Genomic DNA, 19017 nt, shown 5'->3' on the forward strand with positions numbered 1-19017 from the left:
AAATAAGACTATACGCTCATGGGAATGATGCTGGTACCTAAACCATGGGTGTGTAATGTAATATACAATAGTCTCAGTTATCTGCACCTGCTGAGAAAAAAAACCCTCTTAAATCAACAAAATGTAAAATGCAAGTCCACTCTGTACACATGGACAAAACAAGACCAGCTAAGAAGTCACATTTTTATTTGTCCATGGGTTTATTTCCAGTTTTAGACGCAGGGTTGCGCATCCCCTGTGTTTGCATAGGTCAGATGACAAAGGTAAAACATGGCAGGTGGCAGGCTGTATTTTCATATCCCAGATAACATTTTTGTCCAAGTAGTCAAATGGATCACAGTATTATGGAAAAACTGACATAAAATTCATCAGCGTGATCCAGCCTGCAGTTGCACAGCGTGACCTTTTCAGATAGAGCAGTAGCTTCAAAGCATTTTCGTCAAGCGGGAGCTGCTACTAAACAGTGGGGGTAGCATTTTTCTACAATCACACTGTAGCATTAAAAGTGATGGTGCGGTTTCATAACTGATAGATGTAAGCAAAAGTATGGCTCAGTTTTGCTCTTAACATGACATTATCATGACAGTTTGATAACTGATTGTCAGTGACAGACCTAAGAAATTAAGATATAACATATGTTCAAATGGTCACATTAAAATAACTATGAAACTCGGCTCCTGCAGGTTCAAAAGGTGACAAGTACATATTGATACTTTCTGAAGATGCTGTCATTTAAACAGCCACCTTTAATGCCTTCAAGCGATGAGCGTAAAACACAGAAGTGCAACACCAAAACAGTAAAAAAATTATGAAAATAAAAATCCTATAAACTAAAAAAATCCCTCACATTTCTTGCTACATATCGGAAATATCTCCATTATAAACATCTACTAACAGCTTGCATGTCGGCTTTTCACTGGATACCATGAGACCTATTGAAAGCCATTATTATGCCATTTTCATGTAACACATAAGAGGTGAAACAATGCCATGTTTCGAATGTTTTCTTATTACAAGACATCCTTTTTTTTTTTAGCTGAGGGTGCTTTAAGAGGCACCGAGTTTGGTACAAAGGCTGCACTGTAAACATTCATTTTCTTCGCTTTAGGAATAAATACTGCAGGAGAACTTCACATTTCCATCCACATTTGGGACAACAAAATAGTTAAAAACTTAATTAAATTCACAGCTCCAGCTGTTTCAAGTGGATAAAGCAGGATAAAGTAGGGGGTATTTACAAACCGATGAGACCTGATTATTAGATCCAAAACATACTCACTACAACCTGTTCGTGCAATAATCTTATCATTCTCCTCTAAATGCACATCAGTGTAAATACAGTGTCAAGTATTTATCCTACAGAGCTGCAGCTGTTTTTTCCCTAAAGACAACTTATGGCAGTCTTTTACTGGATGTAAGTGGTAGTCCCCAATACCTCCCTGAACATCTGGTTTAGGGTCTAGAAAGAAGAAGAGAAAAAGGAAAAACAGAAAGGTTATTGAGCGATTTCTGGAGATGATTTTCAGGGAGAAAGGACAGCAAATTTACCTGTTTGGCCTTTTCTGTCCAGCAGATGGAGCCAACGTTTTTCCTCTCTGTACAGCATTTGCAGTTACCTGCAGGCCTTTAACCTCAGGCTGTCCCTACATAAAAAAAGTCATTTCAATTAATTTTCAATCTAAAGCAGAGTATCAGGTTTTCTACGCAAAAATGTGCGCAAATGAATTTACCACTAATGGTTTGTTGACAGGGCACGGTGGTGGAGGCCTGTTTGGGGGGTCTGGACGAGGTTTATTTATTGCTGAAGGCTTTGTCTGGCTTTTAGCATCCTGCAGAGGTAAAGATGGAGGCCCTGGTACTGTTGGAGGTACTGGTCTCTGTCCAATGACTTCGACAGATTTAAAGGAAGGGGGGGTGTAACCCTGAGGAGAGTTTTGCCTTGGAGTAGAAGCTACAGGCCGGATCCGGGGCTGTGGCACCTGCTCTTTCTGTTCTGCAGCATAGGCGGGTATGGGAGGAGGTCTCACTGCCGGACGCACAATAGCATGTCTGGGCCGAGATGGGCAAGATGGGCTTGGATGGGTAGAAGACTTCCCATGAGAGAGAGCGCAAACAACAAAATTAAATTACTTTCATGAAGTCAGAACATTTCATTACAGTCACACATCATCAAGGTAGAACCTGAGAGGATTTATTTTTTTTTTATTTACCACGTCCTGCTTCTTCAGCAAGAATGTTGGGTTGGTATGACCGTTGACCTGACCGTCAGCATGCGAAGGCTTACCCTCCACTGTGACTGAACATCTGAGGATTAGGACAGAGTAAACTCAAGTAATGACCTGTCGCACACTGTGGACGTCCACACAACATGAAGACCAAGAAAGCAAATGTAGATGTGTCATCTACAAGCTGCTGTTAGTGCAAATCATCCATATCTAACACATAAGATTGACTTACTTTGGCACTGATGGTGGAGCAGCGGCTTTTAGTGGGCAGAGTTTACGTCTGTAGAACCACCAAAGTCCAAGAGCGACCAAAACCACAAAGAGAGCCATGGCAAGAGCAAGCAGAACTGGAAGGAGACTGTCTTTTGGAATATATAATAAACAAGAGTCAAAACAAGCTCACAATAACAAGCTCATATTATGCCAATAGTCAAATAATGTCGAATTAATTTATATTAGCCTCTGTCTCACTTTGACGGGGGACAGGTCCACTATCTATACTTCCCCCTGTGCCCCTCTGGTCACACAGAGGAGGAGCCCAGCCGGGGTCGCAGTGGCAGTGGTGGTTGTTGTTGCAAAGCTGGAGGGAGATAAACAGAGTTGACAGCCATTTTGAATAAACATCACGATTCACGCCTGCATTCATCATATTGAGATGCAGGTCTACAAAAGTCTTTGAAATATTTCTAAGTCAACTTGAAATTTCTGATTCGGAAAAGTAAAGACACTTGTATTATACATTTGCCTCCATAGTTTCTACTTATACGTCATTTAATTTTCTGGTATAACTGTAACTTCCTAGCAGATCCTGCTGCGTATAACTTTCATAATATTTTACTGATAATACTTCAGTACTTCTACTTGATAAGGATTATACTTGTACAGGAGTAGTCTTACATTGTTGTGTTGCTACTTTAATTAACACAAGTGATCTGAATGGTTCTTGCAGCGCTGCCAACGATACCAGCTTTCCATAATTGCAGGCGAGCAGCCAAATGTTCCCTACCAGTCCACGCATATCCATCACTCAACCGTCAAAGCTGGGGCACTTAGAAACTTACTCCATGTCCATGGCACTTGGCATTGCACTCATCTGCTCCGAGAAAAGATGCATTGCGGCACTCTCCATTGAAGCAAATCTGTTAGAATAAGGAGGGGTGTGAGGAAGAGCATTTGAGAGGTGTTAGAGAAAACAACTTAGTGTGACTGAGATCCCAAAAAGGGATGTAAAACATCCTCACCGAGTCATCACCACACTTGGTCCCCGTCATGACCAGGCCTGGGTCCAGAGTGTCACCCTGTGGCTCCTCGTCTCCGTGGCCGGGCTTGTACACGTGTGTTCCCAAACACTGAGTTTTCTTGTTGCCCACATTGACTGTGGTTTCTATGCGAACAGCATTGCTCTCAATGGGCTTGCTGGCTGAAGCTGAACACTGGATTTTGCCGCATTTGGCATCCCTGGCAGGTATAGGAAATTGAACACACTTAAAAATGAAGGAGAAGCAAATCAAATTTTCTTGAATGTATTCCTGAACGTCTTGGTCTTCACCTTTCCTTACACTTCCTGTATTTCCCAAGTACATCTTTGCCACAGTTGCCGAACATGTCCCCAGCTTCGTTTACCCTCTTAAAACACACATCAGGGGCGGGACGCCCATCTGTGGGGTGAAGATAGAAAATGCACAGACAAATATAAATGCTTAGGAACACAATAACACCCACACATACTGGACATGAACCTACTGTGCGCTGTGTACCTCATGGACACCAGATGGCCCTTCTTATGCTTCTATGAGCATCATGTGGTACTGAACATGCTGTTTTGGAAGGATTTGCCACAACACAAGTGTGGATACTGACCATTAATAATCTCTAATCCTGTGATTTATTGAGGACTCATTTTTAGCTACATCGAGCCTTTCCATTTTTCTCTTTTGAATACATGTTTGGGGTATTTTGTTGCACTCTATAGCAATGTAAAGCACACCGATTCATCAAGTATTTCTACGACAGACGGACAAAAGATCCAAGACTATTTCTAAAATTGTTTTTGTTCTGGTGTTGATATTATAGAATGTTTTATGCTGCTTGAAATATGAAGCTTTTGGGTTTAAACAATATAGTGTTAGTAAAGTACAGTCCACAGTAAGCTAATGCCATTCAAAACACAGCAAAATGTTCTAACTTAACGTGTATTAGAGCCAGTAAGATAACTTTGAAAAGGATATATGAAAGTGTTTCATCATCAATTTACCTATTATAATGATAATGAGTTAGGCGACATTGAAATGGATCTTGTTGTGACTTTATCATCCTATTTTCCTTTAAGAGTAATGTTTTTTTTTTTAATGGGTGGACTTAATCTCAGTTTTTCATATTTAGTAAATTCCGCAATTCATTTTAACTCTGATTATATCAATCTACATTTTATTGTACTTTCCATGACAGCAGAAAGCAAAAATCACATCTCATTAACACTTTAATTTGTCCAAAACAGACTTGGTATTTGTGCTTGGTGCTTCACTAAAGGGAACCAAGGAAATTGCTCTACTTGACAGACTGATGGGCACCAAAATAAGTGAAATTTTCTGTCGGTTAACACCATTTGAGTTTACTGGGTTAAGAAGAGTCAAGTTTTCAAAATCAGCTTAATTGACGTAACTGCCATATTAGATTTTATGGCAAGATTTAAGAATATTCACTGACAAATTATTGAAATCTTCAACAAAACACAGATGATAGTCAGATCAAGTCTCTCAAAATATGCCAAAAATACTTTAGACAAGATGCCAGACAAGCTTCCAAACAGGATGTGAGGTCCTTTCTGAGCAACAATCTCATGTAGTGACACCAAACTAAACAAAGCCCCTAAATCTGTTGTTCAGAGCTGACATTTTGATTGGCTGTGGGCTTAAAATAGTATTGCCACAAAGTTATGCCATTGCTTGTTCATACTGTAACATAGGGTGTGCAGGTAATGAAACCTAATAAGAATATGCTCCATGTGAATAATGTGGAGATAATATTTAATTTTGCAACAAGATATTTAAAGATAATATGCATCCAGTTTACCCACCTCCTCCCCAGAGTGACCGACACTGCTGTTCAAGGGTCAGACACATGCCGGTGTAACAGTAAGCTTGTCCACCTGCACACAATGTACCGTCCACTGAGTAAAAATTAGCAGGACAGGACTCAGCCTTTCCGTCACAGTATTCTGGCAGATCACACGGCCCAGAAGGAGCTCGGCACAGCACGCCTGGGCTCTTCAGCTTCATGGTGAACACAGAGAAGAATTATATTCAAGAGATTTTATTGTCCCTCGCAACCAGTACTGTAAAATAGGAGTATGCACAATAATACTAGGATAGCTACAGATAAAACAAGGTGAAACTTCTGATCTGATTTTACCTTGCAGTTATGGCAGCAGACTCCATGTGCACATTCAGCCTCAGCTTTCAGGGTGCAGTTGTTGGCATTACAGCAGGGACTGGTGCATTCCTACACAAAAAGTGTTGTAAAGTCCTGAGGCCTGGGAAAAGCATGCAGTGAAAACACAAACTGTACATAGACACCCGCTGACCTCTTCCTCTCCGCAGTCACATTCCTCTCCATCTTCCAGGTAACCATTGCCGCAGCGCTGCCCTCCATACATCGCCTTGGTGTTTGGCAAGTTGAAGAGACACTTCCCTCCCCCAGAGTTTAGATAGCTCCTTAGCTCCTTCAGGTTGCAATCATTAAACAAACGTGGAAATGGATCACTGCGCCGAGATAAGGAAGGAGCACAAATGCAAAATGCAAATATAATTAAGTCAAGTTTTTCTTTTAATTGATCCAATATTTTCTATCATTTCTGACAGCTGAAGAAGTAGCTGCATTGTACCCAGTAGCAGCAGCCATGATGCAGCCACCGTCCTCCGCTCTCGCCCGGCAGCAGCCTGCGGTGTCATGACTCATACCGAAGTTGTGGCCCATTTCATGCGCCATGGTAGCAGCAACACCAAATGGTAACTCTGAGTGGTCCTGTTCAAGAGAGGAGTGAGCCTCTTAAAGATGGCTTTCAGCACATCATGTCACAATCACTTGATTCAGAATAGTAACATAAAGTGGCTTGTTAAAAAGGCTTATTTGAGCCCATTTCTACTAAAAGTTGAACATTTTAGCAGCAGATAACGTCATGACATCATGTTATTTGTGCCAAATTTCACCAAATATGTTGTTTTATGTCAAGGCTATTGCAATATACCAGTAATTATCTATATCATATTGATGATACACACATAATAATATTGTGATTGGATTTCAGCTAACAAAAACAAGACATTATTGAATGTAGATTGTTTTATGTGCAAAGTTTAAAGAGTCTTAACTCCTATTTTGAGTGTAATTCAATTGAAAAAAAAACTATTCTGCAATTTTCTGTTGACAAGCAATATTTTCACTGTGAATACTTTTGGCCCACAATAATCATGTTTTGACAAATCAGATCTCGTTAAAGCCGCAGTTTGCATGATAGATGAATAAATTAATAAATACCGCGTTAACTCCACCAGACTGGTATTCGGAGCACATGGCTTTGAGAGGTGCAAGCCCAATGGTGGTGCCCTGGAATGCCTTCCCCCTAAAGACAAATTGACCACTGGTAATTAGTTCCAACTGGACAGCAGCCCATTGGGATACAACTAGTGTTTATTATGGCACAATGTAAAATAAATCAAATGAGAGATCTTTCCCAAGTAGAAGGAGACCTTTAGTAGACAGGGGATGCTAGTGTTGAAGGATGATGAAGGTAGAGTGACAGATACTAACGTTATAAGCTGAGCATTGTCGTTGGACAGATGGTTGAGCTGTTTGCTTCTCCAGGACAAGAAGGCTGCCAGAGTGCTGTGTGGGTTATCAGACACGTTGATCAAGTCCTGGTTGCTCCACACTTCCAGACCGATTAGTGCCACACGAATACTCAGAGCCTTGTAGTACTGTCAGAGTGGGCCGAGACAGGAAGAGCGACAGGCAGGCATTCATTAGTCTTGAATGCAATCAGGTGTAGTTTGTTTGTGGAACAGCTTCACATGAAATGTTACCTTGTCAACCAAGTTGGCCGCTTCCAGTAATTTCAGTTTGGTTTTCTCAAGATTACTCCCATGCCTCTCAAACTGCACGAAACATAAACCACACTGAATACACAAGCAGACAACATGACATATATCTCACTTTTTCTTTTTTTAAACATTCTTCTGATAAAAAGGAAGGTCTCACACATGAAGTGACTAACAGGATATGAATCAGAGCTTTCTTTATTTGAAGAAGTCAGTTCTAAGCGGAAGGTTGCGTGAAATCTTCAGGTTAGAACAGTATAAGCGGAAAAAAACCCCATATATGATTAGATATATTGCATTCAAGTACAGGACATGGCAAACCATTAAAAGCGTAGGCTTCCTTTCCATGAACTCATGGCATTATTTATAATATCTCTACAGCTAATTTTACATGCATATAACCACCTCTAAAACTCCTACATGCAAAGGTCTGAAACCACAAAATCCACTGTCTCCAAATATATGCATCACAACATTCTCACCTCGGCCTTGTCTGCCACCAGCAGAAGCTCTACATACTTCATATTCTTGCCCAGTTCCCTTTTTTCCTGCACAAAGAGATGGGACAGTAAAATACTCTCACATCTATGTCAGAGAGATTGTTACTGCTTGGCCTATCTGAACACACCCTCCCTCTCCGTGGTGACATCATTCCACGGATGAAATCCGGGAGCCTGTTGTCATGCTCCTCGTTGCCATGGTGATGCAGGCAGCTTCCCCTGGGTAGGTGGAGACTCTCGGCTCTGAAGACAGCATGCTGCTGAGCATCCGTGGAATCAGGAAGAGGCTCTATCAGGTAACTGACGCTCGCGTTCAAGGAAATCATTCCTCTAGGGAAACGGGACATAACAGATGGTTCCATCCTGTGAGCTTCAGGAAATGAGTTTGCATCTAGATAGTGCCCAAAATAACTTCTGCTCTTCTGATTTATTTTTTTTTTATTTATAATTAATACATTTCCACAAGTTAATTAATTACATGTTCAATTTGACGCCGGGGAGAACCTTATGGTTGCACATGCAATCTGTTTTTTTGAACAGCTTTATTGACAAGCAGAGCAAAGGGGTGTGTGTGTCTCAGATGATTAAATGTCCTCTACTAACAAAAATCAGCTGGAACAGGCACAGCTATGCATAATCCTCTTCACTTATGAGCACAGATGCCTGTACACAAACATACGAGAGCGCACACAGCAGCGGGTCATGCAGCTGTAGAAAACATCTGGAGAAGTCAGACGCCCACATATTCGTGTCAGGCTATGCTTTGTTTGCCTTCCTCCAGAGTATCTACCTTAGAATGTATTCATTTACTTGTGATGCAGAGCGGTGACCCAGCATAAACACTCAAATAGCTACAGCAATCGCCAGTTCCTCCTCTGCAGCCGGTTTCGCCTCTCTGAGTGTCTCCAGCAGGAAACATCAGCTCGTCTGGAGCCACATAAGGACAGACGTGTCTGAGGATCTGAACTGAGCTGTACTCATTGAATCATCTCTGAAGCCAAAGACCTGTTAACCTAATGAACTACATGAGATGTTAGGCGCTCTGTTTCCTGCCATTTCTTCTTCAACAGTTTGATTACGGTCTAAAGAACTGTGCAGGCTTTGATTACATCTTATTTTCACAGCAAAAGCGCATTCAATATTTGAATTAAATCCAGTATTTCTTCAATATTTTAAGGAATTATACTTTTCAAATGTTACTGGAAGACCAATTAAATGAAAAAAGTGTGGCTTTAATTCTCACTACAGATGTGCAAGTTCTCTTTATGAACAGATTTTTATATTTGCAGGGATTTAGGTTCAACTGAGACTCTCGTAGATTGGGTTTTTAGACATGGACAAAACTAAATATTCTAAATTCTATCTATTATATCGAAATGTTGGGCTTTTTCAATACGGTCAAGCTTTGTCTCACCTGAGTCCTGAACAAGTGCTGAGAACAACGCTGGAACTTTCCATGCCCAGAACTTTGCCATGGTAGAAACAATGTCCCTGGAAGACAAAATCAAAATTCAACACACAGCTCTCTGTGTAAACGTTATCAACCATAAAATCTTTATATATCCTTCCCCAATGACCATTTATCATTAACTCCCCTCTGCAGTTTAAAAACATCAAACTGTCTCTCTTGACTCACGGTGTTGGCAGGAAAAGAGGACTTGCGAGCTCCATCAGTGGTGTACCATATTTCCTGATATCCAGGGGCCAACAGCTGCCTGGTGAAAGTCAACGCAGAACTCAGAGACAATAGAATATATGTTGTGTCACACATTCAGTCTGCAGAAACAGCCAAAATATGGAGGCCTAATGACCAATATATATATTTTTATATTCCTGAGTGGATATATAATGAGTAACAGCTGTTGGAAACTCAGTAGATAGACGAGGACATGGCCTCTCCTGCAGTTCACATATCATAAAAATGTTCATTTTGACAGACACTCATCAAACCAAGCTGCTTTAAAGATTTAGACACTCAGGGATAATAAAAACACAAAAAAAGAATAAATTATTGCTCTAATAAAATCCATGTGTACCTTTCTAAAATAATCCTTTTATTTCCTGGGTAGCATAGCTGAAAAGGGAGATGGTAACTTCCTGAGAGTTTAAGTCATTGGAATGTTCAGACAGCCTTTATTTGAAAGGGCTGTTATTTACCAAAGTTCTCCACTGTTTTTCTTCACAATATAGAACATTCTCAAGTGATATACAAGACAGACTCCATAGGAGAAGTTGATAAATCAGGGGAACATATGTGAACAAACATTCATTCTATTTGGGTAATACATTAAATTCCTCTTATCCTCCATCTGTGTGTATGTATATTTGACAGAGTGCCTTTGGACTCAAACCAATACCGATGCTTATTTTCCTGTCCTACTCCTTCCAACTGTGTCTCAATCCATTCTTCCTGTTTTCATTCATAAACTTTTGTCTGCCTCACAGCTGGTTTTCTTTTACTCTGTCTCTAAATCTCATATCATCACTCCTCCAAGGGGTCTAACTCTGATCCTTTAAACAGGCTGCAGCTGCAGCTAAGTGCGACCACAGAGAACCCTGCATGTACTGGCTCAAGCGAGCAATTTGACTCAAACGGACAGACCTATGAGCTTAAGAATTTGAGTTTTTATTGCGTATCGTTATTTATTTAATTTACTGTGGCTTTACTTGATGGTTATGCACGTACAACTGTGATCTTTCAAAATTTTGAGGATGCTGAAAGACACACAACATTCTCATTTATGTAGGGAAAAATATAGCTTACTAGCATAGAACCTGTATACAAATAGAAACCGTTTTAGTTTGACTGTGTCAAAACATGCCAAAATCCATTCAGCAGCACCTCAGAAGCTCTCTTTGTTTAATGATGATATATAAAATGTAAAACTAACTAGCTTTTTCCACAAGTTTCTGGACTACCACCACACTGGCTGTGGTTTCACATGCAGCCAACAGACATGAAAGTGACATCTCATAAGAATGTAATTAAGTGTATTCCCCAAAATGTCAAACTGTTCCTTTAAAGCATGATGAGGATAAATGACAGGAAGATTCCCTTTTCTTCCCACATCAGATGCCCTGAGGGAGACAAGCGTCTTGAAACAATGACAGCCTGTTGATGCAATCAGCAAAAAAAGCAGGTCAAAGACAGAAAACGGCTACTTCATCCTTTAACAGATCACCACTCAGAGGGAGTAGGGCCTGTGTATTCACATACACATACACATAGTCAAAGGGTGGACTTAAACATGATAGTAATGTATCCGGCTGATGTCAGTCTAAACAGAGTAACCCCCGCCATGTTGCAGGATTTGACCTCCTAACCTGATCTGGCCTTCTCTTGGCTTTTCCGCTTTTGTAACTCGTCAAAGATTCCCCTCATAGTTCCTCTCATCCTTGTAACCCCTTGTCACTTTCACCGAATGAATTAATGGCAGGACAGTTGATGATTGACTGAACTTTACCCTGCTGTCGTCTCACATTATATAAGCAAGGTGATTTCTTCTTACATGGGAAAAAAGAAATAATGACCCCCCCTCCATTCTCACTTCTGCTCACATGCCACCCAGCAGCTCTGTGTCTGAGCTAAACCATGCTGACATACCAGTCCTTGGGGGTAACGGTGTGTATATACTAGCAGACGGATGGCTATAAAATCTGTCAAAGCGTGACATGAAGACAAAACATGGCATCGATAAAGCTGCATAATCAGCATTAAAAGCTTGCAATGCATTGCTTTGTGATGGGCAAGCTAATCGTAAAAGCTACACAGAAGGGGCTGTAAGAAGAGTACCATCCAAAACGCCAACCTCAAAAATGTCAAAGGAGTTATGTCACCGTATATTTTTGCACCACTTCACGCCAGCATCAGACAGTTACATGGTCTACATGGTTCATGGTCCAGGTTTCTACATGGTGCTGCAACCTGGACCGTGAACCCTGTGGTGACACAGATATTCTGCAGGTGAGAACCTCTAGTGACAAACTAAACAACTGTCTGATGCTGACGTGATGTGGTGGAAAAATCCATAATATAGCGTCTGCTTAAACCACTTTGAAGATTTTGAGATTTGTGTTGATTTAGATGGTGAAAAAAATGTGGTCTTCTCATGGCTCCCTTCTGAGTAGTTTTTAGCTTAGCCTGTTCCTTGCTCTTTACACACTGAAATTCCTCCAGATTCTTTGAATCGTTTATAATATTATGAACTGCAAAGGAAAACATGCAATTCCCTTCCGATTTTTCATTGCGAGACATTGTCTGTCGATATTTCAATGATTTTCTCACAGACTTGTTGAAGAACTGGAGATTTCCTGCCCATCTTTGTTCGTCAATGAGTACTACTTTTGTACCAAATCATGATCACAATCAGCTGTTGGCATAATCTGTTTAAATTACATTCTTTATAAAATCACAAAACCTAAATTTCCTTGAATTCGACTTTCTTTTTTAAATATGTTCCTGCTCTGAGATAGAAAAACATTATATCAACACATTAAATTAAGTTGACAAGAGGAAAAATTAAATGTCTTGAATTGTTCAACCATCTGTCCAATTGAATTGAATTGTTGCAATGTTTTCTTGCTTTTAATTTTAATTTTTCATACGATCCAACTTACTCAGATTTTTGGTTGTACTTTTGGAAATGATCTCTGAAGTTGTTACTAAACCTATTAGATTTAGTCACCTGCTATATTCTAATCACTGCAGCAGGGTTGGAAGTTAATTCAGCAACCACTGGTCAAAAGGCAGGGTACAGCCTGAACAGATTGTCTGTCTACCACCAACACATACAGAAACAAGACAAACAACCATTTATGGTCCTCAGCTCTACGATCACAAACTGATCGAACATGCGTGGTTTCCGACTGTGAGGGAAGCTGGAGTACCCAGAGAAACAATTTGATCAAACGAATCGAAAATAACATCTCTGGAAGATTTATTTTAGGTGTACAGTACATCAGCTTATTTAAACTGTAAAGAAAATTAATCTAAGGTGAGCGGCGCAAAACTAAACAACCACAAATGAGCAAATGAGTTTCAGTTTTACTCACCTTGTCATACAAGTTTATTGTTAGCAACAGGGGCGTAGTAAGATTATTTCAAAAGATGAGTCATTTACCGAGTGTTGACACATATGCTCTGAAACCGTTACTATGCGGTTGGTTAGCTACCCTAACTGGCACCAGGACTTTAGATTGGGAAATGCTCATTTCTCAGTTTGAATTGACAGGAATTCAAACTCATGGTTGCTTCAGATTGCAGAATGATCATAACCTGTCTGACTCAAAGTTGCGTATGAATATCCCTGCACATGTCTATTTTCTCATTTATCTCCATTGCATTTTCCACGAGTCAAGGGTGACATCTTAAATTCTCTTGATTTGTCTGACCACCAATCAAAAAGCAAAACCTCGTCTTCGTGAAAACAAATTTTAAAGATTGAACCAACAAATGTGCACTAACCCACTGATCACCCACTTCTGTCAGCTGCACACAAAATAATTGCACAGACAGCTGGTTATCAGCCACAGTGGTGAAAATTTACAAAAAATGATCATTTCCATGTTTTTGGCCCTGATTCACATACTAGAGATCTCATATGTCGGCGCCAAAAACCTCAGCGCCTGATGGATAATTTAATTTGGTTAAATATGCTGAGAGCTCTCAAGTCAAGACTGTAAAAACCTCTGTGTGATGGTGCAAGCACTGCTCGACAATGTCTGGATGATGTCCAGTGCCCAGACACATGCCACGATTGAGGACTGCAGTACAGGCTGAATTAGAGCTGTCTGGCAAAGCGGCCGAGACAAAGGGTTGGTTCAACATCAGGAGGAGAAAGAAGGAGTGGGGGAGTAATGCTAATGTACTTGGTTGATAGTGAGGGGGGAGAAAGGAGAAGGGGATGTGGGGTAATGCATTTGAGGTCAGTGGGTTGCATTCTCTCATAGTATCAGATGACATCACCGCACTGGGGTGGAGGGGCGCGAGAGACGAGGCTGATGCAAAGTCAAAATCCCACACACTAACGGATGATGAAGAGGCTTTTATTGCAAAGGGAGGAAGTGTGAAAGCATGGGAATAGAGCAGAAAAAACTACAGCACTCTGAGACTAAATATACATACAGGAGAAACAAGGACAAGTCATCAAATCCCCTGCTCTTCTCCCCCTCGACCTGCAGTCCTTCAAGGCTTTAAGTCTTGTTTGTGTTCTTTTGGGGTTGTGTATGTGTAAAAGTGAGTCTTTGTATGTCATCTGTCTACGTGTGGCCACCGACTCCCACACTTTGACCGCAGAGCGTGTGTGTGTGTGTGTGTGTGTGTGTCTGTGGGGGTATATTTATTCTAGAGCCCTGGGGAATATCGGAGGATAGAAATGAGAAAGAATGGGGTGTTCGTTTTTGAGCTGGTCAGCGTAAGACATATGATGTGGGGACAAGATAAGAGGTGAGAAGAGCAGGAAGAAAGGAAAGGAGAGGAGAAACAATGCAGGCTACAATTCCCAAAGGGGTGCTTAATTCAGGTTCATGCACTTAATGGTGTGCAGGAAGGACATTAAACTGAAGAACAGAGAAAGTCGTACAGAGGAGGAAGCTGGGATATCCACACGAATCATATCTGAACCAGAGAGACATAACTCACACCCAAACAGACTTCAACTGTCTCTATTTTCTTCTTTCCATGACTTGTCTCACCTCAACCTCCGGTCCATCATTCACTTTCTTGGACTATTTCCTCTCGCTTCTCACTCTGCTTTTCCATCAGTTTTCCTGCTCTCTGAGTCAGCACACGCTCTGGCCCTGCCTGGCTCTTAACTTAATCAACCCTCCTTGGGTGCACTGTAGCCTTTCATTAAGATAAAAGCTCAGGCAAACACACATCCATACCAATGAAGTGCTAACTCATGTGCACATGTGCGCATTGATAAGCACGACCAGGGAGGACAGAAATGGATTGAGTGTGGACTATAGCCACTGAGAGAAAGGATGCCCACGAACATTCACAGTCATGTTTTCGTCCATGCTTTAAGTGATTTGTTATTCAAAGAGTAGATGAGGTGCAACTGGACAAAAAGGAGGACAGCTGGAGAATGTTGCATGGCAAAGATGAGATTAAACTACTTTGGGTTCCCCCATATCTGCTGACTATGCAAGCAACACAGTTTTGGGTGCAATGAGGACACAAAGGAGTTGCCAGGACACACAAGTGGGTACTGGCAGCATTTTCTCTGGCTTTCAAGCAGAGTCTGATATTAATCTTCCTTGACACAAACTGCACTCTTCCTCAGCCCAGCCTTAGTCTCATATAGCCATTTGTGTCTCCAGATTAGAAGACAAATCAAAGCATAGTAAGCCAATATGGGATTCTTTGTTGAGGAACAGAGTCTGAGGTAGAACACTTGCTGGTGAGATGTTAAAAGCTCAAACTAAATAAAGTCTCAACAAAGAGAACTAGCAAGCTCTATCCTGAAAGCTGTGCAATGATTCTGTAATAGACCGTACACAGATTGTTGCGGTAGGTAGACAGACTAAAGTTTATGGCAAGACAGAAAGAGCCAGCATGGCAGGATGTGCCATATTAGACAATAACAGTGTTGTGTTACACATTACATCCTTGTGCAATTCTTTTTGAAAGTGCATTCAGGAAGGTCTTTGCATCTCTTGTGTTTGCTATAATGTGAACAAGTGAAGGTGAGCAGCAGCAGAAAGATCAGCAGTGCTATCGGAGCAAGACATTTGTTTGCACAAGATGTTGATGTTCCCACAAAGTGTAAATACTTCTCCAGGACAATTATTACCTCCGACCAGTCACGCAATGTCATAGTTTTGCGACATAGGGTAAAAGACAAAAAGAAAAAAGGAAGTTGCAGCTTGCCCGGTAATGGGAGCAAAAGTGCAAAAAAGAGAAGGTTAATTAATCACTCGTAGACTATTGTTTTTTTTCTAGGTATTCCATAGTTTCCAGAAATGGAAACAGTTTCCCTGAGTTTTCTCTGTAGTGACCGGTCTGTTACAGTGATGGCTTCGGAGCAACATTGGTCATAATGTCATAGGAACAACATCAACATGGCAATCTCAGGTGCTTTTACATGTTGAAACAATGAAAATGAAACCTGCATTTTTAGGGGGGCAACTCTAGAGCAGTGGTAATAAGCTGTCTTTTGGGTCAAAATTTTTAGCTATTATTTACAAAATCAGCAGACGTAGAGCAACATTATCATTGCCACCTTGTGTATTTCTGCACTTTTTCCCCACACTCATTTAGCTGTGATTTTGGTAACTTAAGCAGTGAGTGAGTGAACCAAAACAGTAAAGAAGTAAAGAGGCCCGTCAGAGAGCTGAACGATGAACTGGAAGTAAATATCTTGGTCTGCATTGCTGTAAGCACTGACTATTGCACACAGACTGTTTGCATGTAAGGGATTTCCTGTTCCAGGAAAAATAAGAAGTTTCACTGAAATCGTTTCAAGTTTTTTTGTGGTTATGGGTAAAGTTGTTCAATTTCCTCCAACATAGAACTGTGTACAATCTTGTTCTGAGGAGCCGGCTGTATAAGTTTCATCAAATCATTCTCAAACCTAGCAGGTCAGCTTGCCCTCATTCTTTCTTTGTTTTCTTACCACACGTGCACAGACAGTTTGTGATTGATGAAAATTCTTAGCCCAGGAGGAAAACTTAACAGCATGACCACCTGCTGAGCAGATAGAGCAGGGGGGGAATCCCACAGGGGACAGTCAGACAGACACAGTGGAGTCATGGCTTTTTGTTAGGATGGCTCTACAGTGAATGAACGACAGGGACAGCCACTGTCGAGGGGTAAAAATGGACTTCATTCCGAAAGTTCATAAAAGCTTCACAGTCCACTTGCGTGTTGGCTCGAATCCAAAAGGAATGAACCACTGCTCTTTTGTCACCGCTGATATCTCAAGAGCTGCAGCCCTCCCTGCTACCAAATGGGTAAGATACTAAGCTCCCTTCCTATCAGCATCCCATTGTTGTTGGACAGGAACCGCTTCATCAGATTGCAGGATGTTAGGTGCAGAGGCACAATCTCACTTCCTGTTAGCCCAAGGCACACAGATCGGGTGTCAACCCTCTGTTGTCCAGAGACATCACCCTCCTTTCCTCCCTTCATCCCCCTCTCACCATCTAAGGGGCACTGACCTTATAAATGTGTCTTTGTGACGGCAAACATCTGGCCAAATAAAAGGAACAGCTGGAATGTCCTGGTGAAATCTATGTTCTAACTTGATCTAATCAGACGGAAAAACTGATTTCCCATGATTCGTCCAGCTGGTTATATGAAGCTGCTTCTTTAAACTTCCAAATGCAACAGACACATTACTGTCTACTTTATGCTGTGGTGTCCTTAAGTCACTCACTCATTTTTCTCCAGGTGTAGTCTGAGCTCCTTTCCTTCAGCTGAGATCAGGACCTGAACCTCTGCTGGATGCTGGCAGGAAAACATCAAACAGATAACACTTACTGATTGTGGGACACCATGCCAAAGCTGAAACACCTATTAAACATGTGTCGTCTTGTTACTGGGATAAAAACACAAGATATTTACTCACATCTTTGGTGGCAGATCTCTTTTGCCTGACAGGATGCAGCCATGTGGGGAAAATAATCTCATAGCTCTGTGTGTGCTCAAGGATGCTCCTCTGTAAACCCTGCCTGTTCACTCCTGATAGGAGACAAGAAGAAAAACGGTCAAACACTTTGCCATTGCTGCTTTGCGACTGAATCGCAAAGAATAAATCAATAGATGTTGATGCTGACAGTAACCATGAGACTCACCGCTGTAAACATCGCCTTCAGAGACAGCGGCAGCAACGCAGAGGAGGACAACTATGAGACAGAGATACAGAGAAGACCGCGCAGCATCGAGAGGAGGAGGACGCGCTCCTGGAAGCATTCTACAAACAAACGGCTCCAAACGAACTGACGAAACTGACACATAAAGAGGTCGGGAAACCAGTCTGCACGAGGATTTTACATTAGAAGGAGCAAACGTCGGCGGTGAGACATCGCAAAAGAGCCGCCGCCGCAGCAGTTAGTCTGAATGAGATGCAGAGAGCGGTGCTCATATTATCAACCCCTCCCCTCCGTTTACACACACACACACACACACACACACACAGAGACACAGAGCTGTCAACTGATCTGAAGAACGGTAATCCAGGATATGATGAAACGACGTTCGATTGCAGCAGCAGAGGACACACAAGCTGCACACAGACCGAGCAGAATGCCACCTTTAACTTGTAAATAACTGGGATCAAATAAACTCATAACCATCGCTCATCCATTGTGTGATGGAGCTGTGCCGTGTAAGTTACTAAATAAGCTCTATTTATTACGGTTTAGCTTAATTTCTTAAAGTGATACTCCCGCATAGGTTACTATGGGAGACTTTTACGCGAGACGAGTAAAAAAAAAAAAAGATTCCTCTTAAGTCTCCACATCTAGAGCTTAGTATGACATCTAGCAAAGCTCAGGTAACCCTGATGGCATTATAAATGTTGTGCTCTCAAACTTAAAGTTAATACAGACACACTGATGATGTAATATACTACTCTTTGTATTCTGCCCAACCACTGAACTCCAACGAGTAAAACCTATAAGCGACTAAGCAACTTTAAGCGACTGTGACGTCACATTCACGTTGCGTTACCACAAGCAGCAAAACTTCCTGTAGTCCAGTCTTTCATGGATCTACTGATAACTGCTGGCCTTTCAGCAACACTATCAAAGCTTCCTTAACCATTTGTTAGTGTTTAATATTTAGAGAGGAGCATTCACAAAACTATAGGAGACAAGCAGTGACTATATCTCCATTTAAATTCACTCATTTTCTTCTAGCTGGTGGATTTTCTTCTAGCTGTAACTGTAAACAGTGGCATTGGGCAGTTATGTTAGAATACATCCTTTTTTTCAGTTTATACCCCCCCCCCCCCCCCCCCCCAAACCTGTGGCCCAGTGGGTTTACGTTTTTCCATAGCATGTAAATACATGCCATCTTTAAATAACTACACCACTTGCCTCTACATGCCTTAGTTCCTATGGTTCCCCCTGGTCTATAAGGGGCCCATGCGGTTGGATTCGGCCACACAACTCGTTCATGTTGTGTGTTGGTGTCTATCTAAAACAAACAGGCCTCTATGGCGAACTTTTTATTCCAAATGAATGAATAGA

The 19017-nt window shown here is 41.4% G+C and overlaps 1 protein-coding gene across 1 annotated transcript; it reads right to left on the bottom strand.

The window, feature by feature from the left end:
- Nucleotides 1–169: 169 nt before the first annotated feature.
- Nucleotides 170–17934, bottom strand: adam19b (ADAM metallopeptidase domain 19b). Its single transcript, XM_072396035.1, has 23 exons — nt 17620–17934; nt 17394–17506; nt 17202–17272; nt 9458–9536; nt 9236–9312; nt 7950–8151; nt 7804–7869; nt 7307–7378; nt 7035–7201; nt 6762–6846; nt 6109–6248; nt 5809–5986; nt 5637–5726; nt 5302–5497; nt 3775–3883; nt 3467–3683; nt 3287–3364; nt 2697–2805; nt 2458–2587; nt 2211–2304; nt 1731–2090; nt 1549–1643; nt 170–1459 (listed from the first exon to the last, which is right to left on the bottom strand). The coding sequence occupies exons 1-23, from the start codon at nt 17735–17737 to the stop codon at nt 1453–1455; spliced, it is 2853 nt and encodes a 950-aa protein (XP_072252136.1). The 5' UTR covers nt 17738–17934; the 3' UTR covers nt 170–1452.
- Between the last annotated feature and the right edge of the window lie 1083 nt (nt 17935–19017).

Source organism: Leuresthes tenuis, unplaced genomic scaffold, assembly GCF_036924035.1.
Source record: "Leuresthes tenuis unplaced genomic scaffold, fLeuTen1.0.hap1 SCAF_11, whole genome shotgun sequence".
NCBI classification, from domain to species: domain Eukaryota; kingdom Metazoa; phylum Chordata; class Actinopteri; order Atheriniformes; family Atherinopsidae; genus Leuresthes; species Leuresthes tenuis.